The sequence below is a fragment of the Glycine max genome, chromosome 15 (assembly GCF_000004515.6).
Source record: "Glycine max cultivar Williams 82 chromosome 15, Glycine_max_v4.0, whole genome shotgun sequence".
Lineage (NCBI taxonomy): Eukaryota > Viridiplantae > Streptophyta > Magnoliopsida > Fabales > Fabaceae > Glycine > Glycine max.
Window position 1 is genome coordinate 1,285,922 of NC_038251.2, and position 27,772 is coordinate 1,313,693.

The window sequence follows — 27,772 nt, forward strand, 5'->3', positions numbered from 1 at the left end:
ATGTTCATCAGCTGTAGATTTTAATTTCTTCCATTTTTTGCCCCTGAATTTTGTATGGTTGTTGATGTACAAGATCTAAATCTTCACTGCAGAATGTTTGTGACAACGAAGGATAAAGATTATAGGCATACTTTTTGTCAGATACATCTGCCATAACATTCCATAATTAAAGTTTTGGTGTCATCTGGGTTATGATTAAGTTTATCTGCTATTCAAAACAGTTAAGCCATAATGTTTTTTCTTTTTAGGTTTCATGCTATTTTTTCTCCTTTATTTTGGTGGTTGGGAACGGTAGATAACTTGAAGCAATCAAATGATTCGAGCACAAACCTAATAGAGTAAAACATTAATTGATTTGAGGTTACTTTTTCATCTCTCTTTACTTTATGTTGCCTTTTTAAATTTTTTTCATCTTAAATTCCTCACACCTTTTTGATCCTCCTCTCCACTAAGGAAAGCGAAAACAGAAACACCAAAACTCACGGGAAAGAGGTATATATCTTGCTTTCATTGTTTTGAAACCTTTGTCATTTTCTTTGATAAAATAGGTTTTGGTTCACAAAAGGTAGAAGTAGCAGGCTTTAAACATGGGAGACTAGCAAGGAGGGAGACAAAAAATAATTAACAGTTGAAAGAAAATAATAAGTTATTGGCTACCCTTGTGGGAGTACTATTCATACTTCTTACTTATAGAAGCTAAGCAATTAATAAATTCAAAAGCAAAGTTTTAGTGACTCAAAATACACCAAAATTCGTTATGCCTTGGCACAAAGAGATATCATAAGTTATTATGCCAATAAACTACATGTCCGTACAATGATTTCATTGCATCTAACAATAATAACTACTTGGATTCTCTACGTTAAATCCTTTGTTTCCTCGTCATCCAGTGAAGGTAAACACACTGATTTTCTGCTCTTCATTTTAACATGATTACAGATATATCTTAAATTACCCTGGGCAAAGTAGCTGAAATTTTGTTTTCTAGCACTTACATATATCAGTATCAATTTAACTACATTAAATAGACTTAAATCACTAGTTCTAGAACCTCAAAGACAACACCAGAATTGCTCATATAGAGTGAAAAAAGTAAAGTGTTTATATCCAATTCTAGCTCTTCCTTTCCCTGCATCAAACAAACTAGAGCCTACTCACACAAGTTAATGAACATCTTCCTATAGACTAACTTGCATTGCCTAAGACTAGCAACATTAGAAATTTATCTAACAACCAAGCTAAGCGTTTAAATTTCATCACGGCACGTAATTCAGGGAATTGACTAGCCACTTATAACACAAATTAAAATCAATAGAGTTTGATGTTTCCCTTGGGTAAATTTTTTTTTTTCATGATAATCAGGTTTCTGCAGTCATTAAAAAATAATTTACAATGAACACCTGTTGTAGATACAAAAATTCATTCAGATGACCTTTTCATCCAACTTTGAGAGACAGTTAGCTATGAAGAGTAGATGAAATAGAAGCGAAATGAAAAGCGAACACCGAATAGTGCTGTCACACACACACGCGCGCAAACATTCAAAAAGAAAATCATGGCCATAGCCATTGCTGAAACTCAGGCCATGCATATCTCTACTAGTCTCATCTTATTAAACTCTTGGCGTGGAGGATTTTAGTAGAAAATAATCTCTCCCATTATCCATATACTGACATTAAAATTTTGCAGACAATGCTGTATATACTATACGTGAAGAAGCAGCAGCATGGACACTTCAAATACTGTAGTGATGTCGAATATGTATTCATGTTGAATAATGAATACTATATAGACACTTTAGATACTTTTAGTTGCATATTTTTATAATGTTTTATTTTATTTCTTAAAACTTTTATACCGATACAAATTGTAATACCATAATAATTAGATAAAACTTAGCTTTTTTATTTTGTTTACAATGGCTCGTTTTCTTTTTTAAAATATTAATTCTGTCTCTACACACACATAAGAACTTGAAGATCAAACAAGACTCAGACTCGACGGACAGTAACAGTTGATATGATTCAATTTCAAATAACAGGCTTCAGAATGGTGTAACTGCAATTTAATTTCCTTCTAAATGGAGGATTAGTTCCTACTTTTCCCGGTATATTTCACATAAAAGTCTTTATATGTTTCATTGAGATTAAAATAAGAAAAACACTCGTGGAAATTTCAATAATTGAAATTAGAAACAGGAATAGGAATAATCATTCAGTGTAGGGCCGTTTACTGGACTATTCTTTAAGACTACTGAAAAGGTTGATCTACCAACAACATTCTTGATGCCTTTTGTATCATCATTCAAACTAACGTTAACGTAGAGAACAAAGCAACTACCACTAGGGGATTAGACACAAATAACAAGAAACATAATATGGATACGAAATAATAACAAATAATATAGTGGTAGGTCCATTTAGGATTTTAATAAGTTGAATTTTTTTTTGGGGGGTGGGGGATGGGAAGGGGTAGGGTAGGCATTTAGGATTTCTTGGTTATCAAATTGTATCAACTTGGAACTTCTTCTATATATTAGGGTCAACTTAATGTGATAGAAGACTTGCATAATTTTTATGAGTCATTAAGTTCAAACCTTATTATTATTATTGTCCAACAAAAAAAAAAGTTGATACTTGCTATCTTGTTCGTCTATATTTTTCCCGCTGAAATTCTTTCCTTATCTATTCCACAACCAGTCAACAGTTCAATTTGGAATGTGTTCTGAATCTGATTCAAACCTTGGTGACCTTCAATGCAGACTACCTAGACAGTTTTACAGTTAAGCATTTGACAAGAATATGGAAAAACAATGTTACACTAGACCATCGTCTTACAATGTTATCCACATAAGATAACAGCTACGAGAAATGCCAAGAAGTTTGAAAAAAAAAAACGAGTGGAACGGAATATTGGGAAGAAACAACTAAATCAATTATTAACAGAATATTAGCGAGTCTAGAGATATGCTTTGAGATTATTTTTTTTATTTTCTTCATTTTTTATATAATTATAAAATAACACCATATTTTTCCGGCAGAGATAATACTTGATTTTCCTTAAAAAAATGACTTGAGATGTAATTTTGAGGAAACTAACCCTATTATGTTAAATTAACTCAAATATAATTGATTTCTATAAAAGAAGTATACATGTAGTTATAAAAGAAAAACATCATGTATTATAAAGAAAATGATAAAAACAGAGTCTACAGTCTACAGTTGATTCTACCATTCTCCTCTCAAAGTAAAATAAAATAGCCTCTTTATAATTATTGATAAAAAAATAGAAATAAAACACACTATCTAAAAACAAAATGGCCCAGAGTATTCAAATTTCTTTATAAACTCGTCAGTGGAAGTGAGTATAAAAGTAATACTCTTTGCAATTATTAATTAAAACATATAAAAACAAAAACAAACCAAACGAAAAATGAAACTAAGATTCTTTGTCCTTTGTAAGTTGTAATAATTAAAAGCAAAGAAACATCGGAAACTCAATGTAGATTGAAACCAAATAATAATGTTTTGTCATGTACATTGGCAGAATGCTAGAGCCTAGAGCTATAGGATATTGAACCTTGCATTGCCCCAAATGTAGGTTATCGATTTCAGAATCGCAAATTCGCAAATACTTCCTAAAACTATAGAAACAAAAATACAGAACTTTGATAAATGAAGTATTGAAATGGAAAACTCTCCGCAATGATAAAGCTGCTTTATGGACTATCATATCATTATCGGCATTTACCAAAACACGGAAGAAAATAAAAAGTTCCATACCATGCAACATGATCTTCGACTTCGTGACAACGCAAGAATTGGAACATAAATTATCTTTACTGACCAAACAAAACGAATGGGCTCAAACTCATTAGGATGGGCTGGGCCACTTTTTTTTTATTCAAATCTAATTTTAAAAATGTATGCAAAATACTAAAAATTTCCACTTCCCAATATCTTCACTTCGTTGGAGGGCGTTTGACGTTTGTGAAAATAAGTTGCAATGTATTATATTTGTTCTTATTCAATTTTAAACTTTGACAGTGTCAAATATTTAGATTCGAATTATTTCCTAAGTTCAAAATAACTTAATAGCCTGGATATCTAATAAAGATTATGTTCATGTAAGAGAGGATTAAATTCGTCTAAACTAAGATATTTAATTAACAATAGTAGATGCATGTACTATCAATTATTTCATTTGAAATTGAAAATAAAAGTAAACTAATAAATAACTTAATTTCAGCCTTCTTTAAAAAAAAACTTAATTTCAACATAAGAATTACAAATGTATTACTATAAAGTAATTAAAGTAACATATTCACAAACAAGGGTGGTTAATCCAATTGATTGAATAAGATTGTGAATTATTATAAATTTTTTTAATATACTTGACAATTCCTTGAATCTTTTGCAAATTTTCAAGTAAGTACTAAACTTTTTATTAATAGTCTCTTAACTAAAAAAAAAATAGGTTTTTGTGATTACTTTTTTACGACTTAAAACTGTCACAAAATGATAGGGACTCAATTAAAAAAATTACAAGATCAATTATCCAATAAAAAAAATTACATGATTACATGATCAATTGTCCAAATAAAAAATAATAGTTTAAGCGCCTATTTAAAATTTCACAAATAATTCAAAAACTTATATTAAATCATTTTTAAAAAAGTCAATAAAAAACTCCAATTCAAGTTTATTCAACTTCATGAGTGAAATGAAACACAAAATAAGGAGTATGTATTTATTATATTGAATTCAATAAAAATGTTTTCTAACTCAAAATCCAAATTGACTCTCAGTGAAAAATGAGGCAAATTTATAGGAGTAGGATAACTTTTTCAAAAAATTACAAGAATGAATAAATTTTGAAAATACTACAAGCTGTGGGTAAGGTCTGTTTTAAAACACGACTTCATATAAAAATTCGTGTTTTAAAATAGGGTTTTAGAATTACAATTTTCTTAAAAAAAACATTGAAATCATGTTTTAGATCATCACTGTATTATATATATATATTTATATATTTAAATAAACATTGAAGTTGTGTTTTGAATTACGACTTCAAGTATTTTATATTTTATTTATTATTTTAAAAAAATTATGATGTTCTAAAGTTGTGTTTTAGAACACCACTTACCCATAACCTGTACTATTTTTAAAATACTCCTTGTAATTTTTTTTAAATTACCCACACCTGTAAATTTGCCGAAAAATGACCATTTCAAATTCACATAATTCATCTAACATAAGTGTTCTCTCTCATAGTAGAACTCATAGTAGAATGTTATTAGTACCACATTCAATGTTGTTAATTTATCTTGTTATGATGCAGATAAAGATTTGAAAATGAAATGTTTAGAGGAGAGAAAATATTATGAATAAAAAATTGAAACAAGTTAATTCAAGCGACATATACTAAGTGAATCAATCATAGGGCTCGCGTTAAGATATTCAAAGAAGCTTTAAGTTGTCTTTTTCAAGATATTTGGGCCAAACAAAAATTCTTTTCAATATAAATTTGAACTTAATCACATCTTACTATAAATCAGGTAAAAGACATAGTTGTAAAAAGAGTTTTGGATCAATACCACTTTAAGTTAAAGAGCTTAAGCCACCAATCGCTGCAATTGTATGAGAACCTAAGTTTGTTTCTCATCACTGTAATTATTAAAAAAAATACAAAAACAAAAATGAAAATAACACTAACTTATAGGAAAAAAATATTTAACTAAAAAAATAATAGTGATTAAAAAAGTATTATAATAGAAGCAAAGATTCTAACTAGATTGACACTTTGATCTTACCTATTGTTTACAATACACCCAGATATTATTAAAAATAAGAGGAAAAAGTATGTTGATATAAATGACTGTATTAGATTCATTGTTATGACTTATGATTCTATAGTTCAATAATGGAGTAGTGATGTTGATATTTTTCAAGACTGAGTATTTACAATAATGCTTTTATGTATTGTTCAAGATTTAATGGGATTATTTTGTCATTTTATTAATTTGAGGACTAATCTCTTAAAAATAAATTTAATTTGAGGACTAATTAGATCCACCTTTTATAGTTTCAACGATATTCAAATGTGATGTAGTTATGTAGAGAGCGGCATGCACAAATTTGTTTGTTTGACCGTCTTATGATGTGATAGAGAGAAATTACAGAAGCTATGTAACAAGGCATTTGCCAAACGACTCGAAATGAATGCTGCATTTTTCTCTGAGAAATCAAATGTCTTTCTCTTCCATTAGGAAGACGCAGGAAACCTCAAGAATCCTCTCCATACTTTCATTCTCTCTGAACCTCTTCCCCGTTTCACCTTACTATTTCCTACATCAATCTTTTGCCACACAACTAATCCCTCAGCACAAAGTCGATTCATTCCCTTCATCACCATCCAATCACTACTATTACGCTTCACTACTCGAGTCTTGTATCTCTGCCAAGGCGTTAGAGCCCGGGAAACAACTCCACGCCCGATTGTGCCAATTGGGTATTGCTTACAATCTAGATTTGGCCACTAAACTGGTCAATTTTTACAGCGTCTGCAACTCTCTGCGGAATGCCCATCACCTGTTCGATAAAATTCCCAAAGGGAATTTGTTTCTGTGGAACGTCTTGATTCGGGCTTATGCGTGGAATGGACCCCACGAGACTGCCATTTCACTCTACCACCAGATGCTTGAGTACGGGCTCAAGCCCGATAATTTCACTCTTCCCTTTGTTCTCAAAGCATGCTCAGCACTCTCCACAATTGGAGAGGGAAGGGTCATTCACGAGCGTGTCATACGATCTGGGTGGGAGAGGGATGTGTTTGTGGGTGCAGCTCTTGTTGACATGTATGCCAAGTGTGGTTGCGTGGTGGATGCACGTCACGTGTTTGATAAAATTGTTGACAGAGATGCTGTGTTATGGAACTCCATGCTGGCAGCTTATGCTCAAAATGGACACCCCGATGAATCGCTTTCTCTTTGCTGTGAGATGGCGGCAAAGGGTGTAAGACCCACCGAGGCAACTCTAGTCACTGTGATTTCATCTTCAGCTGACATTGCCTGTCTTCCTCATGGGAGGGAGATCCATGGATTTGGTTGGAGACATGGATTTCAATACAATGACAAGGTCAAAACTGCTTTGATAGACATGTATGCAAAATGTGGTTCTGTGAAAGTTGCCTGTGTCTTGTTCGAGCGGCTTAGGGAGAAAAGGGTTGTATCTTGGAATGCAATTATTACTGGGTATGCGATGCATGGTCTTGCTGTTGAAGCTTTGGACTTGTTTGAGAGAATGATGAAAGAGGCTCAGCCAGATCATATAACCTTTGTTGGTGCTCTTGCAGCTTGCAGCCGAGGGCGTTTGCTTGATGAAGGGCGAGCATTGTATAACTTGATGGTGAGGGATTGCCGCATCAACCCCACGGTTGAACACTACACTTGCATGGTTGATCTCCTTGGTCACTGTGGTCAACTTGATGAGGCATATGATCTTATAAGACAAATGGATGTAATGCCAGATTCTGGTGTATGGGGTGCTTTGCTGAATTCATGCAAAACCCATGGGAATGTGGAGTTGGCAGAGGTGGCTTTGGAGAAACTAATTGAACTTGAACCCGATGATTCTGGCAATTATGTGATTTTGGCTAACATGTATGCTCAATCAGGTAAGTGGGAAGGAGTTGCTAGATTGAGGCAGTTGATGATAGATAAAGGAATAAAGAAAAACATTGCTTGTAGCTGGATTGAAGTAAAGAACAAGGTCTATGCATTTCTTTCTGGAGATGTTTCGCACCCAAATTCTGGTGCAATATATGCTGAGTTGAAGAGGTTAGAAGGACTAATGCGAGAAGCTGGGTATGTCCCAGATACAGGATCTGTCTTCCATGATGTGGAGGAAGATGAGAAGACAGACATGGTGTGCAGTCACAGTGAAAGACTGGCTATTGCATTTGGACTCATAAGTACATTGCCAGGAACCAGGCTTTTGATAACAAAGAATCTACGAATTTGTGAGGATTGCCATGTTGCTATCAAGTTCATCTCAAAAATCACGGAGAGGGAGATAACTGTGAGAGACGTCAATCGCTATCATCATTTTAGGCATGGACTGTGTTCATGTGGTGATTATTGGTGAAGAAGCTTATCTTAACTATACAAAAATATCATTCACTCCAAGTTCTTTCGCTACAATCTTTTAACTTAAGTAAATTGATGTTTTGTAAAATTAGGGATTGAAGTAGTCGGTATTTATAATTTCAGTGGCTAGAATTTACTCCATGCTAATAGTAGAGTCTCATCTTTGAAGAGTAATTTAATTGTGCAAAGTAAATTAACCAGCATAGCCAATGTAACATCGATGATCATTACGCTTTTCTTACAAACGTTATCTTTCAGCAGGTATTTTTAAAATCATATTATATTCAATTATTCATTAGGTTTTATAATCCATCAAAGACTTAATTTGGGCTAAGAAAGTTCTGTTTAGGGAACTATTTGTTTTGGTTTGTGTTTTTGGTTTTCATATCTATTTTCAGGTCTCTCGTTGTACTAAAAAGAAGGATAAATAACACTCCCGTTTCTGTTTTAACATACTATACTACACTAAAATCCCAATCTCTTAAACATGGTTCCTTAAAATTGGAATGAAATGTATTTTATGTTTAAGAACGAGAGTCATCTCGAAAAAATTGGAAGGGAATAAGTGTTTTCCATTTTTATATATTCAAAATTTAAATCTACATTCTTAAACCGTACAGTAATGTTTTAAGAAGTCATAACTTTTTAGAATCACAAATTACAGATAAAAAAAATGAAAGGCTTTTTGAACACATGGTCTATTTGTAATTTTGTACCCCAGCCCCATTAAACTCGTACGAGTTTGAAGTTATTCTATCTACAAATTACACTTGGTCGATTGAAAGATTAATTCCTTAAACGAATATTATTCATAGTATTACTTGATTGACCCTAAAATTTACGCTTACCCTGTTTAAACCAAAATAATTACTAAAAGATTAAAAAAAAAGAAGAAAGAGAAGTAGACATAAAAACGACAGCGTTGTCCCCAACTGAATGTGGGAGGCGAGGAAAGAAAAGCATTAGAATAGCGTTGGAGGAGGATCCGTCATCCCTCGCAAAGTATTACTTTTGCAGAGCTCATCAAACCGAACCTTCATTCCCGCCTTCACGTTTTCTTTCCTTTCACCAACAACAACTTTTGTTTCTTTTCCTTTTTATTGTATTGGTGAAGCTTCACCATAATTCAATTATGAGCTCCACCACTTCGAAAGCCACGTCCACGATTTGATTCCTGGATCCAACGCATCCATTAAGGTTCGCGTCTTCATCTCTTCCCTTCACCAACTCCGCCTTCATCTTATTATTATCCGATTTCAGATTTACCTCTCATTTCCCCCCCCCCCCCCCTTTTTTTTTTTATCTCTATTCGCCGCCATGAGTGGTTTTTTAGATGCATAATTCTTTGTCGGTGTGGTGTTGTTCATGAATTGGATTCGACCGTAAATTCTTTTTCAATAGAAACTTATCTGTTGTTGCATTGTTGATGTTTTTTTTTTTTTTTTCTGGGATCTGAAATTGAAATATAGTCGGAATTGAGGTGGCGTTTTGAATTGCTAATGTGCATCACGGTTCGGCTTTCTTTTGGTTTCTAGCTTTCGCGATGGCGTGGTTTAGTGGGAAAAATACATGGGGAAACTTCCCTGATTTGGCGGGAGCCGTCAATAAGCTTCAGGAGAGTGTGAAGAACATCGAGAAGAATTTTGATTCTGCTCTTGGATTCGAAGAGAAGGGTGAATCCAGCAATGAAGGTAATTAATTCCAGTACTTCCTAGTACTTCTCTTTGTTTTCTGAATGGATTTCTCTGTTGTGTTGTGTGTGGATTACTATATGATTGAGGGAGGTAGATGCAAAGTTCATTAACTGCTGTGAGATAATATGAGTCTTGAATTGTTGGATGGGATGTGTGTTCTCTATGTGGGCAATTTTCAGTTTTGACACTGATTGGAGCCATGTCCTTTTTCTTGTTGTATTCCAGATGCCGGATCATGGCCTATACCTGCTGACAGGAAAACCCTATTTAATCCCGTCATGTCTTTTATGGCGAACAAAAGTGAGGAAACTACTGAAGAAATGTCTCAAAAAGACGAATACTCTCAACAAGACTCTGAAACGGAGAAGTCACCGGAAAAGCCCAAGTCTCTTGATCATACACCTGTGGCTGAGGGAAACGACACCCTTGAAACTGATAACACAATGCATATGGAACCTGAAGAAAACACAACAAAAGAAGAAAATAAAGTGGTTAAGGAAGAAGATGGTGAGCATACAGAGTCAGCGGATGGAACAGTTGCACAGAACTTGGATCATGGAAAGGAAGAAAACCATTTACTGGAGTTGCCTGTTGAATTGCCTGAATCCCCTGTTGAGAAGCTTGAGAGTTCAGATTCTGTAGAACATTCTCAAGAGAAAGAGATTGCTGATCCGGGATCCTCTGGGAGTCTAGTGTCAGTGCAATTTATGCCTTCTAATCTTGGAGACAATGTAGTTGAGGGTGTCACTACGGAGTCGGGTGAATCACATGATATTAGTGATGGGCATGAAAATTCTCAAGTTGAGACAAAAGAGGAGAGTAAAGAAGAAGAGAGGGTCCAAGCAGAACAAAGTGAAAAGAGAAATTCTTCTGTTCAACCCGAGGCATCAAGTGATAGTGAGAACAGAGATGATACTGACACTTCTATTCTACAATCTGTGACTTCTGAGGAAACCAATAACACTGATCAATCAAATATTGAACACTTGTCCAGTGTTACTCCACCAAATGAATCTTCTAAGGTGGTAACTGATATGTTTTCACCTGAAAATGAAACAACTGCAAAAGAAAATGAAAGGGAGCACTTAGCCCATGATGTTGAAACTGACATGAAAGAGCGTCATTTGAGTTCTGAAAGAACTATGTCTGACTCAGGTTCCATGCTTGAACTAGAGAGGGTGAAAAGGGAGATAAAAATGATGGAAGCTGCACTGCAAGGTGCTGCAAGACAAGCTCAGGTATTTCATTTTAGTGCTTGTTATCATGGCAGAAACAAAATCTTTTGTATATTTGTTGCAAAATCTCAAAATGTAACAAGATCTAAGTGCTACATGGTCTCTAGGTAGCATTTTTGTTGGTCTGTTGTACTTTTTGTCTTGGTTAGGGCCTAAGGGTTCGTCGAACTAAGTTTTGTTTTCCTGGACAAAATATTTTGCCAAGCTTCTCTTATGTAAAACAAAGACCATGAAGATTATTAGGTGGTGTAAAAATAGTTAAGTTTCTGATTCACTTTGTCATGAATAATTTTTCTTGGTCCATTATGGACTGATTGAGAAGTGTACATAAGAAATTGTTTCTTTTTATTATCAGCAACAAAAGCATTTGTGATGCATTTTCATTTTTTGCTAAATGCACAGAATTTTTCGTATAAAAACTATTCTTTAGCTATAATCAGCTATAATCTTCCGATTTTCATTAATGGCTTAAGGTCATTTGATTTTATGTCTTAACTCTCAATATATTTAAGAAGTTGCATATTTTTTTTGTAATTATGCTCCTCTTCTATATGCTTTTTTTCTTTGGCCATTATATTGTTGCATATCTTATTATGTTTTTGTAATCTTGCTTCTCTTTGCAGGCTAAAGCTGATGAGATTGCAAAATTGATGAATGAAAATGAACAATTGAAAGCCGTGATTGAGGATTTCAAGGTATATTTATTTTTTCAATACCTAGTTGCTTGTGTCAATGTTTTGATTTAATAAAGATTTTTATTTTTACCTCTTGAACCTTTCCAGTCTGTAATTTTTTTTTTTTTACATTATTGTTTAAATGTTCTTGTGACCTTGTTATGTTGTCTACTATGTTGTAATTTTCTGGATATTTCCCGTTGTATACCATGTATGATGTATCAGTTTTCCTTTGTACATCTTTCTATGAAAATTCTTTGGTGTTTTTGTAAGCTAATTAGCATGTGCTACTGTTCCCTACTTCTATTTCTCAATTTTTTTTGTGTTGTTTGCTCCTGCATCCCATTTATTTCATTGCTGATAATTGTGGAACAGAGAAAATCCAATGAGGCAGAAGTTGAGTCTTTGCGAGAGGAATACCATCAGAGAGTTGCAACTCTTGAGAGAAAGGTATCACTTTTCGTAAATCTTATTTGTTTTTTGTGCTTAATTATCAGTAATTTAACTAAGATGCATAATTAAAAAATTGTGTAGTGTTTAGTCTATACAATGAACTTCTGGCAGACTATTTCAATATTGAATCTAACCTAGGGCACAAATGACAGAAGTACTATCAAGGTTCACATGTTTTCCTTTGCATGCGTAGTTTGCATTTCAGATGTTCTCATGATTCTTGTCATATAAGTGCATAGCTGGCACAGATGCCATATAGGATGCTTAGTGTGTCTTTCTTTTGAGGATGAAGATCAAATTTCTCTTTTCTCTTAATACTGAGCTATAACTGTTATGGGATTTTATGTGTTTTTGGTGTTTAATTGCAGGTTTATGCTCTCACTAAGGAAAGGGATACACTCCGTCGAGAGCAGAATAAAAAAAGTGATGCAGCTGCTCTCTTGAAAGAAAAGGATGAAATAATTAATCAAGTTATGGCAGAAGGTAGTGTATTCTGAAATCAAACCTAAAATTGTATCATCCTGGCTTTGATGGATACAGAATTATTTTTTTTGTTATTAATGTCTCTTTGGGGTTGTTTATATGGACAGTCCTTTTAGATATATGCAACCTAAGTTTAAAGGGACAAAAACCATAGTGCTAAATTCTTCATAGTTATTAGAGTAATAAATGCTTTGTCAACACCTTTTTACTCTTACAATTTTCTTTTGTATTGATATATCAAGTTTTTTCATTTCTGTTGAAAATTCTAATCATTCACTTTAATTTGCTTCAGGAAAGATTTCCTTTGAGGTTCCGTTGATGGAATTGCCCTTGGTTTGGTGGTGGGAATTGATGGGGGTGGGGGTTTCTATTCAATGTCATGGGTTTATAACTTAGTCCAAACATGTAGATGTCAATTGACAATTCTTATAAAATCTGGTATCTAGAGCATGTCAGATTATGTGGCTTCTGTTTTTTTGGGAATTCAGCATGTCGATGCTACTTGTGTTTGGAACAATTCTGTTGGAGGTGCTTCCATTAATGCCTAGTTTGATATAAACTTGGCTCTTCATAGCACAAAGAAGTATGAAATATATAGGCATCCATAGGCGCCATGGCATAGAATGCGTAGTTGTGACTTGTGACTTCTATTTGGTGTGTTCAAGATTAGAATTGGAAAGTGAGATCTTGTTGACTGGACACTTCAGCTCGGGATCTAAGATTATAGAAAAAAATTATTTTGATTAATGTAGTTTCAAATTTATGCTTAGAGATTTTATTATTTTCCTTAAATGGACATTTGAGGCACACTCCAGTTCCCTTGTATACCTTTATGGTTTGGCCGTGGAAAGGTTTGGACAATGTCTATAGGAGAGGAGAGGAAGAGGGTAAAATTGAGGAAGGTTGATGTTACATCATGAATTTTGTATGTGAACTGTCACTGTTCATTGCTTTGGTGGGAAAATTAATAATTTAATCTGAAGGGCTTTTCTGTTGTAATTATAAAGTTTCTCCATTGAAGCATGGTAGTGGTTTAATTATTGGAGATTATTGAGGCCCTTATAGACTGTCTCTCATCTCAGGTGAAGAGCTTTCCAAAAAACAGGCTGCTCAAGAATCCACAATTAGGAAACTAAGGGCTCAGGTATGCAGACTATTTGTTGTATTTTCCTGCCATCTTCAACCTTTTCTACACCTACATATTGTAATAAATCTCAATTACTTTTTTTTTATGAAAGCTAGATTAGAGATTTTGAGGAGGAGAAGAAAGGCTTGACTACTAAACTTCAGGTAATAGAATTATTCTGAAAGCATTATTGGAAGTTATGATTTACTGGTAATTTTTTTGAATGAATTCTCTTCACTCATCATGGAATCTAGGGATAAGTATACCTTTATCTTTACTGTTTGGGTTCACTTGTTCAGGTTGTTTATCTTTTTGCTAAAGATTTTCTTCATAATATTGTTTGACTATAAAAGTCCCATCTTAATTTTTGTAATTTAAATTTTATATTATTTTTAAGGGGAATTTATGGTTTATTGTTGTGTGCTACTGTAGAGTCATGGGCAATCCTCTATATCATTGAAAGTGTCATTCTTTTTTGGAGTAGCATGGGTTGACAATCCTCATATTTTACTAGTACTTTTAATTGAAACTGCTTTGGTTAATGTCATGCAATCCAGGTAGAAGAGAATAAAGTAGAAAGTATCAAGAGGGACAAGACAGCTACAGAGAAGTTGTTGCAAGAAACAATAGAAAAACATCAAAATGAAATTGCAGCCCAGAAAGAATATTATACGAATGCTTTGGCTGCTGCCAAGGAAGCTGAAGCATTAGCAGAGGCTCGTGCGAACAATGAAGCAAGAACTGAGCTAGAGAGTCGTCTGAGAGAAGCTGAGGAACGTGAATCTATGCTAGTCCAGGCACTTGAAGAATTGAGGCAAACATTAAGTAGAAAGGAACAACAGGTTTCTGTTGTATTTTGTGTCATTTTTTAACTGAGTTGACTTTGTCAGTATGTTATTTTTCAGTTTTAATGTTTTCTTCATCCATTTTCAGGCAGTTTTCAAAGAAGACATGCTTCGCAGAGACATTGAGGATCTTCAAAAACGTTACCAGGTCTGCACTCTGCGTGTCATTCAATTGTTTTACTTTCTGAGAATGTTATAAATAAGTTTTAGCAACTTTATTTGTGTTTTTGATAGTTTTTATAATTTGGGTGGATTTCCCTAGGCAAGTGAAAGACGGTGTGAGGAACTGATTACGCAAGTTCCAGAATCCACAAGGCCTCTTTTAAGGCAAATTGAAGCCATGCAGGTTAATACACATGATTCAGAATTACTTTTCCTTCTGTTTTTTGTTTTGCTGCATGAGATCTGTACTAGACTAGTATTCACCTTATAACAGGAAACAAATGCCAGAAAAGCTGAAGCTTGGGCTGCTGTTGAAAGAACTCTTAATTCTCGACTTCAGGTCTCTAGAATACTTTCTGAATTTAATTTGAGAAACTTTTCCATTGAATATTATTGTATGTCTTCATCTTTTCCTATGGATTCTACAGGAAGCAGAGGCTAAAGCTGCAACTGCAGAGGAGAGAGAACGATCTGTGAATGAACGCTTATCTCAGACCTTATCTCGAATTAATGTCCTTGAGGCTCAGGTTCTGTAATTTCTCAAGTGAAATTATGTCTTTAATGGCAATTTTGTGTATACATGACTTACTTTGTACTTTAACAATGAATTACAGATTTCATGTCTTAGAGCTGAACAGACTCAGTTAAGTAGGACCCTTGAAAAGGAGAGACAAAGGGCAGCTGAAAGCAGGCAGGAATATCTTGCAGCAAAGGAGGAAGCTGACACTCAAGAAGGTCGTGTGAGACAGCTTGAGGAAGAGATTAGAGACATTAGACAGAAATACAAGCAAGAGTTACAGGAGGCATTGATGCAAAGGGAACATCTTCAGCAGGTAGAGATTTTGATTATGGATTTCAAACTTGGCATTGTTAAACATGTTACATGAAGCTCTTGGTTTCACCTCCCATTAAAATTTCTTTTGTTTCTCATTTTATGTGTAATGGAATGAACCAGCCAAAGGGAGAAATTTGGTTTCATGCTGCATGAATTTTTCTGTGAAAATTTTACAAAAGAAATTCAACTTGCTTTTTATTGTGGATTTTTCAAAATTATATGTCTGAGTGTGTTAAAATAGGAGAAACAGAGGAAAATTGAGTGAAAACTGTGTATCAAAGTACACAGCGAATGCATGTTTATATAGAATAATTACATTAATTGTACATAAATAGAGGATATTATGTTTCCTCTAAATGAAAGATAATGTCCCTATAAACTGTCATTATTAATAGAATCGGAATATTAGTTCTGATTTTCAACAGAGTGAATTAAATATGATAGCGAGCCGATGTAGATATTTGGGCAAATTATGGAAAAGAAACAATGCATAAAAAAATGAGGTATATATTACTTGCAAGGGTGTATTAAATTCCATTTTGTGATTTTTTTTCTTCAAGTTCCTGAGTTGTGCTCTTCATTTTTTTCCAGGAGATAGAAAAAGAAAAGGCTGCTCGATCAGAGCTGGAGAAGACTCTACGTGTTCATTCTTCACCATTATCAGATCAAACTCCTACTACAAAGCTAAATTCTGCTTTTGAGAATGGTGTGATGCTCTGCTTCTCTTTACGTCACTAAGCTGAGTTATCTGTGATACATTCTATAATATTCTTTATGATGTAGGGAACCTGTCTCGGAAACTCTCTAGTGCAAGCTCCCTGGGAAGCTTGGAAGAAAGCCACTTTCTGCAAGCATCATTGGACTCCTCCGATAGTATATCTGAGAGGAGAAACATAGGAGAATTAAGCATGAGTCCTTACTATGTGAAAAGCATGACACCCAGTTCTTTTGAAGCTGCACTTCGTCAGAAGGAGGGTGAACTTGCTTCATACATGTCACGCTTGGTATGATTCATTGTCTTCATTCCTGTAAATATTTGGCGCCATACCTTCCAGTTCATAGCTCAACTATATCTTGTCATTGAGAACAACGTATCATAATGTTTGCTGATAAAAAAAAAAAATCATAATGTTTATAATTTATATTAAGCTGTACGATCATTGGACAGTGATCTAGATGAATCTATTATTTGGAGTACAATGATGACTTTTTTTAATAATAAAAATTCCAGGCATCACTGGAATCTATTCGCGATTCTCTTGCTGATGAGTTGGTCAAAATGACAGAACAGGTGAATTTTGCTTCCTGTTTAGTACTTGTTGGTCTCATTCCTTGTCATTAATCACGACATGCATATCATATCCACACTGCAGTGTGAGAAGTTGCGTGGGGAGGCTGCTGTATTACCTGGCTTACGATCAGAGCTAGAAGCACTAAGGAGGAGGCACTCTGCTGCTTTGGAATTGATGGGCGAACGTGATGAAGAGGTAATTCTCACTTTGCCAACGTTTGCTTTCTTTCTAGGACTAATATCTTAGACATAATTTGGTTTTTGGATTCCTGGCCTACTGGTCTGCCTATTCCCTGTAAGGAAATCTCTGGAATCCTATAAACTTGTAGAGGAACTCATTCTTAGTTTGTTTGCCTTATAAATTTTTGTGTTTGAAATACTTTAGAGCCCAGACGAGAGTATGGCACAACTGAATTGCTCTTTCTTCAGAAAAATCTGAGAAATCAAATGAAAGAAAAACACTAGACAAGCTAGGCCCTGAATACAAAAAAGCAGCAAAAGAGAAAAGAAAATAATTTGTAGACTTAGTTATACTAAGGCCCAAGACTTTGATATATTGAAACTGCCATGTTTCCTTTTATTTATTAAGATTTATAATAGAAAAGTTATATACTTTTTAAATTTTTATCTAAAATTATCAATGTGTTTAGCTGGAGGAACTTCGTGCGGATATTGTAGACTTGAAGGAAATGTACAGAGAACAAGTGAACTTGCTCGTTAATAAGGTATTCTAAGCAGGATCATCTTTTGCTCCTTAGATGTCCTAGTTATCTTTTTCTCACTTTTCACAAAATGCTCAGCCTTATTTTGTTCCATGTTTTTGTTCATAACCTTGATGCACCTTTTCACAGATCCAGACAATGGGTCCATCAATGGGTAGCGACTAGTTTGGGCGAAGAAAGTGCTGGCTTGGGGAACGGAAAGTTTAGTGTTCAATAACTATTTGAGAAGACCATGACCATGACCATGACCATGTCCATGTCTCTGGGCTGCGTGTGATGTACATTGGCACAGTAATAATATATTGGAGAATAGTGCCATCAGCCTCTGAAGAATGATTCGTTCAGGTTTCCATCGGCAGATATATATTTTGTTTGCCTGGGCAGCAGATACGGATAGTCTCCCTTGTTAAGGGAATGTTGTATAGTCAGTCTTTTAAAACGTATTCATGCTTGGAGAGATCCAGAGAATATTTTTGCTGAGTCTGTTGACAATACAGGGTTTTCTTTTCCTCCCCAAGTGTGTGTAACGTAAAACGAGTTTTTTGTTTGGTGCTATTTTTTTTTTTTATTATTGTTGAATGAATTTTATATGGGTTTTATTTAAAACTTTGGATTTATTATTGAGAATTATATAAAATTTACCTCATGATAAATTAATATTCTGATTTTATCCGAATAAGAGTTTCTTGAATTTTTTTCGTATGCCCAATGCATATCATTTGACTGTGTTAGATTTTTTTTTTTAAAGATACTAAGTGACATGTTACGAATAACACATACGTGCACATGCAAACATATATATTATTTGATTTGATATATACTTATTATATCAAACTAAGAAAATGTTACAAAAAAAATCAAAAGTATTGATTATTTGATTATTAACATTTTCATCATTTACTTATTGGGTTCTATATATTTAATATTTTTTTTTATCAGGTTCTATAAATTTAATATGCTTGTAGTTAATTGCAAAAATTAAATCTTTTACGTACGATAAAATATTGATATTGTATATATAACCATATATATATTTTAAAATGTTTAGAATTGTTTTTTTTTCATTTTTATTGGTACTCACTGATTTTTACATATTACCCAAGGATTTATTACAGAATAATCCGTTGGTAATATCGGTCTGAAATGTACATTTACAGAAGAATATAAATCCATCGGCAAATACTTACGGAGATATATCCGTTGATAATTTCTGTGGTAAATTTAATTCATCAGTAAATTTAAATTTTCATTGAATCCTAATCCGTGGGATTAATATCTGTCGATAATTGGCCTTTTTCTTACAGTGATAAGTGTATTTCACCAAGAGTTTAACATAATAGAAAAGATGAATGATATCAAGTTGAAAAGATATTTATAAGATTGAAGTTAATGTGAGTGATAAAATTGAGTGTGAAAATTATTTAAGCGTGTAAAGTAATTAAGTATGGTGAGAAGAGTTAAAAAAAATTATAAAAGAAAATGTGAGGATGAATATATTTTGAAATGTGGCTTAAAAAAGTAAAACGTGAGGAAAGGTAACATGATAGTTATATATATTAAGGATAGATGTTTATAACTATATATACAGTATACCTAATGAAGATTCAGAAGGCACATTCACATTATGGCTTTGAAGTTGATCCTAAAGGAGAAGGAGGCCATGCTTTAACCGTGCGGGCAACTCTTAATTGTGACATCGAAGATCAAGAAAAAATAATCAGTCAACTAGTACATTATTGTCACCACAAATTGTAGTACATTTTACTTTAGCAGCATACTGTGATGTACTGAGTTGCTATTTGACTTGACTTTTGGGGCATATTTAAATGCAAGTGCATGTACCTTACTTTCGTGTCAACCATTCCAGCTATTAGCTCCAAAATGTCTACGACGACATTCAAAGTCTACTTCCAGTTGTCCACGTCCAAGCATGAAACATGATAAGACCACTTAGAACGCAGACACAACTTAAATTTAACACTATACTTGCATTTCTCTTTCTTTCTAAATTTTTATCAATTGGATTTGGATGAAGGATACACGAAACTTCTTCTCATTGACCAATAAAAATTAAATTCTCCAATACCCACTGGCCTTCCAAATTCCAATATTCCTTCCTTTGAAAATATTATATCAGCAAATGCTGTAGTTTCATTCATTTATTTATTTATTAGTCCAGCAGTATTTAGAAAAAGAAACAAGCTGATTCTGCTATTGGTTTAATTCTAGGCTTCTTTCATTGTTGACCTATTATTTATCACAACTTTTCAAGAAAAAAAAAGGTGGAGATGCAGGGCATTGAGGATCAGAAAATTCAACAGAATGAACCCGTTGGTTCAATTGCTCCAAGGTATGAAGCTGATAGGATTCAGCAAATAGGGAATCCATGGAGCACTGGACTATTTGACTGTCATGAGAATCAGACAAATGGTAATATCTACTCTAGTTTCATTACTTTAAATTAGTTATATAGTTAGATTACTTGTTTAAACTTCTGCTAAAAAGATAACAATGAAATTTGTAGCACTTCCAATACTATTAGATAGGAGTCTTTCTTTTTCTATACAAAAATTTAGTGCGGGAGGTTGCTCTTCATTCCAAGGCTAGAATATTATAGCCTCTAACTATAAAAAGACTTACAACTGTACTAAGTACTTTTTTTGACAGAAACAGTACTACGTACGTACTATAAGTCTATGACCCAATCTTCAGTAGATAGCTAGGCCTAGTGGGAGTCTTATGGGTTAGTCTTCCGTAAGGAATTGTGTGAAGAACAGAGTTGAGTTGATACTTATTCGAGCAAATTTTTAGGCTTGATTCTATGAGTTTGACAGAATATATATTCACAATTAGTTCAGGTTGCATATGCAACAGCTTAAACCTTATTAAACTATATGGTTTTAAATTGCGATCTACAGCCACAATATTAAGATTTTTGAAATAGTAGTTAGTACAGTTGTAAGCCTTTTTAGAGGCTGTAATATTCTAGCCTTGGAATGAAGAGCAACCTCCCGTACTAAATTTTTGTACAGAAAAAGAAAGACTCCGCAATTTTTTGTAAAGTCAAGGTTTTTGAAATCTTTGCAACGCATCCTTAATTTAAAATGTTTTTCTTTTTATACACAACTAGCACATGGAAATTTTAATATTTTATTTTGGAAGGCCATGGAAATCTTAATATAATTTGAGTTATTTGTTTTAAGCGTAGCTACACTTTTTTTATGAACTGTCATACTGTTTGAATTGTTCAGACTGCAGAACAATTTTTAAGAGCAATAGCAAGTAACTGTTTCAATCACATCTTTGTTTCACTGATACAACATATAATATGCAGAAAGAATGGCTGATCTAATTATATATTCCCTTTTATTTTGGTTTGCAGCTGTTATGACAGCATTTTTTCCCTGTGTAACATTTGGGCAGATAGCAGAAGTACAAGATGGTGGAGAACTTAGTAAGGCCTAACCCTTAGCTCACCATGCATTCGTTTCTTATAACGATTTTCCACTACTAGATACATATAACTCCATGTAATTCGAACATTTAAATAATTTCAGGTTGTCATCTGGGGAGCTTCATTTATCTATTAATGATGCCTGCTTTGTGCTCTCAATGGATTATGGGGTCAAAGTACCGCACAAAGTTGAGGAAGAGGTATAATTTGGTGGAAGCTCCATATACGGATATAGTCTCTCACATCTTTTGTCCATGTTGTTCCCTCTGTCAAGAATTCAGAGAGCTAAAAATTAGAGGACTTGACCCTGCTCTTGGTAATTGAGCTCCTTCTAATCATATTCATTTTTACATTCTTAATTTTCTTATAAAGATTTCAAGAGGAAGTTGAAAGGCATAACAACACATTTGGCTGATAATTTATTTCAATTTGTTTTCAGGATGGAATGGCATTCTTGCACAACAGCAAAGTGATCAAACATTAAAGAATCCTCCTTTAAACCAAGTCATGTCCAAGTGAACACAGTTCTTTCCGAGGGGAGCTGTTAAAATTAAATTGAATTGTATTTGTTTTGATTTGTTTGGTGTTTGTTTATTTTTAACGTCTGGTGCTTGTAACCGAATTACAAGAGAGAAAATAAAGCCAAAAGTTGGCAATTTCGGTTTGACAGTTTATCAACATTCCACGGAATAGAAATCATGACATGCATGCGGTTCTAGTTCAGTTTCGCTCTTCTTAAATCTTATACCGCAAGATGCAACTGCCTTGCACAAATATTTTATTCGTGGATACAACTTCTACAAAACATACAGTACACTAGTTGATTATAAAAAATAAAAAAGTTACAATTTTCAAATTGAGTCTTCCTCCCATTTTGGTAGTAACTAAAAGGGTGGCTTAAATATATATTTTTTTCTTGTAATTTAGTGTTTTTTATTTTTCATTCTTTGTAAAATTATTATTTTTTAGTTTTAATTTTTGTAAATTTTGTTTATTTTATTTTTAGTCCTAAAATATTTTAGATAATATTTTAAACAGTAAAATAAACATTATCTAAAATCTAATGAGGACGAAAAATAAAATAATTATAATTCGTAATGATTAAAAACAAAAATATTACAATAATTAAAAAGATATTTAAATTTTAAACAGATTTATTTTACCAAGAGACCAACATGACTAATTAATTTTAAGTGAACAGTTATTTGGGCTTCAACATGTGTGTGTCCCACATTACATTGCCTCTTCTTGTTGATCACGAACCCCATTCCCTCTTTCTTCCTTCTTTGAAGCTGGTTCAGCACTAGGGCCATAAGCCCAACTGCAAACCAAATAGTAGAGTATATTAACAACACTCATTATGGCAAGAAGCCAATAGTACTTGTCATAGTGACCCTTGTTAATGTTATCTGAAACCCAGCTCTCTTTTCCCCCTCTGGAAGTAATGTCATCCACAATGCTGAGTATAAGAGAAGCCACCAAGTTTCCCACAGCAGATCCTAGGCTGAATAGGGATGCAGCAATGCTTGACATGCTGCTTGGAAACTCAGAGTAATAGAACTCTGATTGCCCTATTGCATTAAAGGCTTCTGCTATACCACACAAAATATTATGTGGGATGAGCCACATTGCAGACATGTCCAACACTGCCTCAGGATTATTAATATATCCCTCCCTAATTGCTTTCCTTCTCCTTATGCTCTCAACAACAGCTGAGGCTACAAAGTCCAAAAATGAGAAAAACAGTCCAATTCCCATTCTCTTTTTGGCGCTGATAGTAACTGGTTTTCCTCTCACTTTTGATGCTAGAGGAAGGATGACACGATCATAGACACCAGCAGTTACACACACTGCCAACATTATGAACACACCGAAAGAGCCTGCTGGAATTTGGAAGCTTGAAGTGATGTGTCTGTCCATTGTTTTGGCTTGGAGCAACCAAAGTGATGTTTGGCTAGTGCTGACTGACACCATGATACCGGTAGACCAAAGAGGAATAACTTTAATGATGGCTTTTAGTTCTTCCACTTGCTCTATTGTGCAAAGACTCCATTTATCTGAGGCTGATCCATCAGAGGCTATATCCTGTTCCCTATCTTTGATGATGCAAGCTTTGTTTAGAAACCTATAACATAAAGTATCACTTAAAGTCAATTATTATTTTTTTCTTATTGGATAAACTTTTGTGTGAGCACTTGTACGAAAATAAATAAAATAAAAAACTAAAATAAATTAAGCTTCTCGCATAAGTTAAAATTAACTTAAATCTTTTGGATAAGTAAAACCAGGAAGGTCAATTCATTATATATATATATATATATATTTTTTTTTTCCTATAAGTACTTATAAATAAGTTTACCTAAACAAGAGAAAGTTCATCAAACTCTTCAAGATCATTAGGAAAGTAAATAAGTGATTGTTTTGAATGTCAACCTTAGTTTATCAGTTGGAGCAACAAGGGGTGAGTCCTTCTTATGGTGATACATGCAAGTGGAGTCCTTAGGTGGAAATGAAAGGTTTCTGTTCTTATAGGCAACGAAAAGCACTTGGACAAAGCCAGTGAGTAAGCTGCTGTGTGGTTTCTGCTTGACATAACGTGAAGAAATGAGGAAGAACATGAGAGTGGACAAGAACATAAGTGCTGCTGGGACCCCAAAACCCAGTTTCCATCCAAAATGGTCTTGGATGTAAACTATTCCGGTTAAGGAAAAAACCACAGCAATGGCTTGAGAAGCTATGTACCAACTTATGAAGCTCTCAAGGACCCTCGGATTGTTGGGTTTGGATTTTTGGTTAAGTTGATCAGCACCAAATGCTAAGGAGCATGAGATGCCCCCACCTCCAATGGATATGAGAGCAAAGCAAGAGAGTAAGATAGCCATTTGGGGTGTTGTTGCTGATTCTTCACAATGGCTGCATGGCCTTGCCTCTGGGACCATGGTTGTTAACCACATCACTGCCATCCCCTGTCATAACAATAGTTAATTTCTTCCCCTCAGATTCAGTCAAATTTCCTTATAATTAATGTCACTTTAATCATAAGAAACCATACTCCATGACATAACCTAAATAAATTATAAATTATTTCATATAAAGATGAATTTACGTTAACTATATAATCATACATAATGCATGGCTATTATTATTTTACTTAAATCTAATTTCAATCTGATGTATAACACACTCAACACGTACGTTACTTGAACGGAATAATAATAATGGTAAATTAGCTCGGGAATATTTGGGACTGGAGCTTTCCCTAAAGGGAGTACATATATAGTTGCAAATAATTAAACACACAAAATACGTAGTTAAGTTTATAGTGTGTTTAGATGGAATAATTTAACAGGAAAATTCATTTTTTCAAGGAATTTAAAATGATTTGTGATAAAATAACTTATTTGGATAGAGTATTTGAAAAGAGATTTAATTTTTGATATTTTTATGAATCATTTTAATTGATTAAAACAGTGAGATTTCAAATTCTCTAAAAAAATATAGAATTTGAAATTCTTTTTTCGGAGATGTATACTCTAACTCACTCGCTCAACACTCACAACTACGGGTGACCAAAGTTTTTACGGTCGATATCGATATAAGTTGTTTTTCATTGACGTTGGTCGAGATTTTTTCGGTCAGAAATTTTTTCTATGATGTCAACCAAAACTATTTTTTGTTGATATCGGCTAAGATTTTTTTTAGATGATGTTGGTTAGGGTTATTTTCTCACTAGCGTCAATCATGTGAAATTTTTGCTAACGTCGGCCAAAGATTTTTTTGGTCGTTGTCATCTAGGTTCTTTCAATTGATGTTGATCAATGATTTTTTTTGCCGACGTTGGCTAGGTTTTTTCTACTGACATCGATCATAACTAACTTTTGAGTAGACACCTGTTAAGGTTTTTTAGTCGACGTCAGCTAGGTTTTTTCAGCCAACATTAGCCAAAACTATTTTTTAGCCAATATCGACTAGGGTTATTTTTTAGCCGATGTTAGCTAGGGTGTTTTGGCTGATATCAATTAGATTTTCTTAGTCGACATTGGTTAGGATTTTTTTGCTGACATCGATTAGAGTTTTCTGATTGACATCAGCTAGAGCTATTTCTTAACCACATTAGCTAGATTTTTTGATTGATGTTGGTCAAGATTTTTTCTGCTAACATCATCTAGGTTTTTTCTGACCATGACCAACTGATCAAGAATATTACGAGTAATGAAGTTTAAACCACACCACGAACAAACATCTTGCATGGATGTTTGAGTAACACCATTCAGTTAACATCGCCCTAGTTATAACTCACCGGTACCATAATCTTTTAAAGATGCTATCAATTAGGTTTATATACACACTCACACACTAACTTCTTTAGTGTTATTTTATTAGAATTTCACCTGAAGTAGCCTTTTTCAGTGCTCACTTTTATCTCCACAGTTTGAAGTTAGAACTATTTAAAGAGAAACAATTATCTCAAGAGAGTAGAAGTTCGTTAAAAATTTCACCATGACACGACTTTTTTTTTGGGTACATATACATGCACAAAACCAAATAATTTGATGTTCTATTAATTTATATAAATGAATGTCATATTAATAATGTGATAATAATTTCTGGTCATATATTATCGATAACAAAATATGATTTTGATTCTATATTTTAAAAATATACTGAATTAATAAAAAAAACAAGGTATACACTTTTTTTTCTAAAATTATTTAGTTTAAATACCCAAATCAAGACAATTTTTTTTTCCTTGAATTGAGTCAAGTTGATTGAATTCATAAGGTTGGATAAGACTCCTGATCACCCTTATAAAAAATGCTGGGAGTAATTGATTAATATTCACACACTCAATTAATTTTTAAATAAATTAAATTTTATTTAAACGAGGTTCATTTAATGAATTACAATTATAAGTTGTTAATGAAGAGTGTAGGTAGGTAAAATGAAACTTTTAATGTCCTTGTTTTATATTTTTATTTATAATATTTATAAATATAATAACTCTCTTAATTTTAAAAAAATTGTCTCACGCTCCTTTAGTCCTTTTTATTTTAAACCTTATTCACAAACATACATTGAATGAGGACAATAAATCATTAAGCAATAATTATAACATAAGATAATTATAAATCATTAATGTAGAGTATGAATAAGTAATTAAGAGATTAAAGAAAACCCATGCATCATTAATTATTATGATGGAGCGTGATTTGGGATTTTTTTAGATTTTTTGTTAGATTTAGTTGAGATATTGTTATATATTGTGCTAAGTTTTTTAAATACATTAATGGGGGAAGTATCAGGGCTTAAAAATTAACACAATACGTTTTTGGAGTGGATTCAAGTTACGCATTTTAAACTGACTTATCCTAATTGATTTTACATGATATATATAATGATTAAAGTTGATATGGTATACTCAAATCCATGAAAGATGTAATGAGGAAATCTACGGATTATTTTATTTCCTAAATATTAAAAGCACAATTGATTATGCATAAAATTACAAGAAGATAGATAAAGTATAATTTATCTTAAATAAAAATACTGTCAAGTGTTGTGCCACGCATCCTTCCTTTTTGGGTGGTCATATTTGACTCACGTGATTAGTACAATCAAGATCCAAAGCTGTAAATATTACTAGTTTAGAATCCTTTTTTAACAAAGAATCGATGTGTCAACACTGATCAAGAGTTAATAATAAAAAAAATTAATCACAAGGATTAGGATATGAATAGTTAAATTAAGGACTAAGGAGAAAGGAAGGTACCAGGAAACTGAGAATTGAACCTAAACCAATGGCAAGGAAGCGACCCAAATAAGCATCAGCCACAAAAGCACCAATCACAGGAGCAAAATTGGTAGCGGCAAACCAATAGAACATAATTTTGGTTGCTTTCAGTACTCGGAGCCTGTAATCCCCTATCAAATACAATACCATGTTTGGCATAAGTCCAACACTAGCCAGCTTAGCTAGTGCCTCATTTGCTGCAATATTCATTTTTCAACACCCAAATTAATCAAACTATATATATGTACAAGAAAAAGGAAATTAATGCTTGTGCCGCTCATAAAGGGCTAAACATATATGAGAAAATAATGATAATATCTCAGTGTTTTACTGTTTGAAAAACTAGCTATAAGCATTGCCAAACCCATAATTTCTTTTAAGCTTCTTCATACCTATAATGAAAGGCATGGTAATGAAGCCACCCTTGCGCCTTAGTACATGTGGATTCATGTGTTGCTGGGTCGTCTCCACATGAACTAAAGCAGCCTCCATTTCCTTCTCCATGTCTAGCTTCAACTTGGTAGGAAGAAACCAGAGAAAGAATAGTAGAGGAACACTACAAATTAAATCTTCAAAATGCACATGCCAATCCTAATCTTTTGGACAAAGACCTATTTTTGCGTGAGTGCTGCGGCACTCCATACTAGAATTGCGTGAAGATATATAGATATATTACTAGAGTGGACTACGACCAATAATTTCTAAAAGAAAACTCACAAAGTCATATTATCATTGCTCCATAGATATATTACTAGAGTGGACTATGACCAATAATTTCTAAAAGAAAATTCACAAAGTCATATTATCATTGCTCCTTTATACAAGAAACAATAAATACATGAAATAAAATAATAATTCTGT

At 33.5% G+C, this 27,772-nt stretch overlaps 4 protein-coding genes across 4 annotated transcripts; 3 read left to right on the top strand and 1 right to left on the bottom strand.

Moving 5' to 3' along the window:
- The first annotated feature begins 6,025 nt into the window (after positions 1–6,025).
- On the top strand, positions 6,026–8,361 carry LOC100782325 (pentatricopeptide repeat-containing protein At4g21065). The gene has a single exon (XM_003546897.5). The coding sequence runs from the start codon at positions 6,222–6,224 to the stop codon at positions 8,142–8,144; it is 1,923 nt and encodes a 640-aa protein (XP_003546945.2). The 5' UTR covers positions 6,026–6,221; the 3' UTR covers positions 8,145–8,361.
- Positions 8,362–9,066: 705 nt separating this feature from the next.
- LOC100785153 (golgin candidate 5) lies at positions 9,067–18,272 on the top strand. Its single transcript, XM_014767950.3, has 20 exons — positions 9,067–9,343; positions 9,682–9,837; positions 10,066–11,078; positions 11,699–11,770; positions 12,125–12,199; positions 12,571–12,685; positions 13,768–13,829; positions 13,928–13,975; positions 14,369–14,653; positions 14,745–14,804; positions 14,919–15,002; positions 15,093–15,158; positions 15,247–15,345; positions 15,433–15,651; positions 16,245–16,359; positions 16,437–16,657; positions 16,885–16,944; positions 17,027–17,140; positions 17,595–17,669; positions 17,796–18,272. Exons 2-20 carry the CDS (start codon positions 9,690–9,692, stop codon positions 17,829–17,831), a joined length of 2,967 nt encoding a protein of 988 aa, XP_014623436.1. The 5' UTR covers positions 9,067–9,343; positions 9,682–9,689; the 3' UTR covers positions 17,832–18,272.
- A 1,551-nt stretch (positions 18,273–19,823) lies between these two features.
- Positions 19,824–21,756, top strand: FWL8 (protein FW2.2-like 8). The gene is given in 4 exon segments (NM_001254589.2): positions 19,824–20,096; positions 21,049–21,120; positions 21,224–21,436; positions 21,560–21,756. Coding segments are annotated over 4 exon segments (507 nt in total). The 5' UTR covers positions 19,824–19,954; the 3' UTR covers positions 21,640–21,756.
- Positions 21,757–22,197: 441 nt separating this feature from the next.
- LOC100782867 (protein NRT1/ PTR FAMILY 1.2) lies at positions 22,198–27,555 on the bottom strand. The gene is made up of 4 exons (XM_003546898.4): positions 27,304–27,555; positions 26,891–27,108; positions 23,554–24,086; positions 22,198–23,245 (listed from the first exon to the last, which is right to left on the bottom strand). Exons 1-4 carry the CDS (start codon positions 27,413–27,415, stop codon positions 22,354–22,356), a joined length of 1,755 nt encoding a protein of 584 aa, XP_003546946.1. The 5' UTR covers positions 27,416–27,555; the 3' UTR covers positions 22,198–22,353.
- Between the last annotated feature and the right edge of the window lie 217 nt (positions 27,556–27,772).

Bases quoted from the DNA above. Each gene is read 5' to 3' on its own strand.
- LOC100782325 (XM_003546897.5), top strand. From the start codon at position 6,222: ATGCTGCATTTTTCTCTGAGAAATCAAATGTCTTTCTCTTCCATTAGG.
- LOC100785153 (XM_014767950.3), top strand. From the start codon at position 9,690: ATGGCGTGGTTTAGTGGGAAAAATACATGGGGAAACTTCCCTGATTTG. The intron at 11,079-11,698 runs GTATTTCATTTT...TTCTCTTTGCAG, and splicing joins GTGCTGCAAGACAAGCTCAG to GCTAAAGCTGATGAGATTGC. The intron at 16,360-16,436 runs GTGTGATGCTCT...TTTATGATGTAG, and splicing joins AAATTCTGCTTTTGAGAATG to GGAACCTGTCTCGGAAACTC.
- LOC100782867 (XM_003546898.4), bottom strand. From the start codon at position 27,415: ATGGAGAAGGAAATGGAGGCTGCTTTAGTTCATGTGGAGACGACCCAG. The intron at 27,109-27,303 runs GTATGAAGAAGC...TGAATATTGCAG, and splicing joins TACCATGCCTTTCATTATAG to CAAATGAGGCACTAGCTAAG. The intron at 23,246-23,553 runs GTTGACATTCAA...TTTATGTTATAG, and splicing joins GCTCCAACTGATAAACTAAG to GTTTCTAAACAAAGCTTGCA.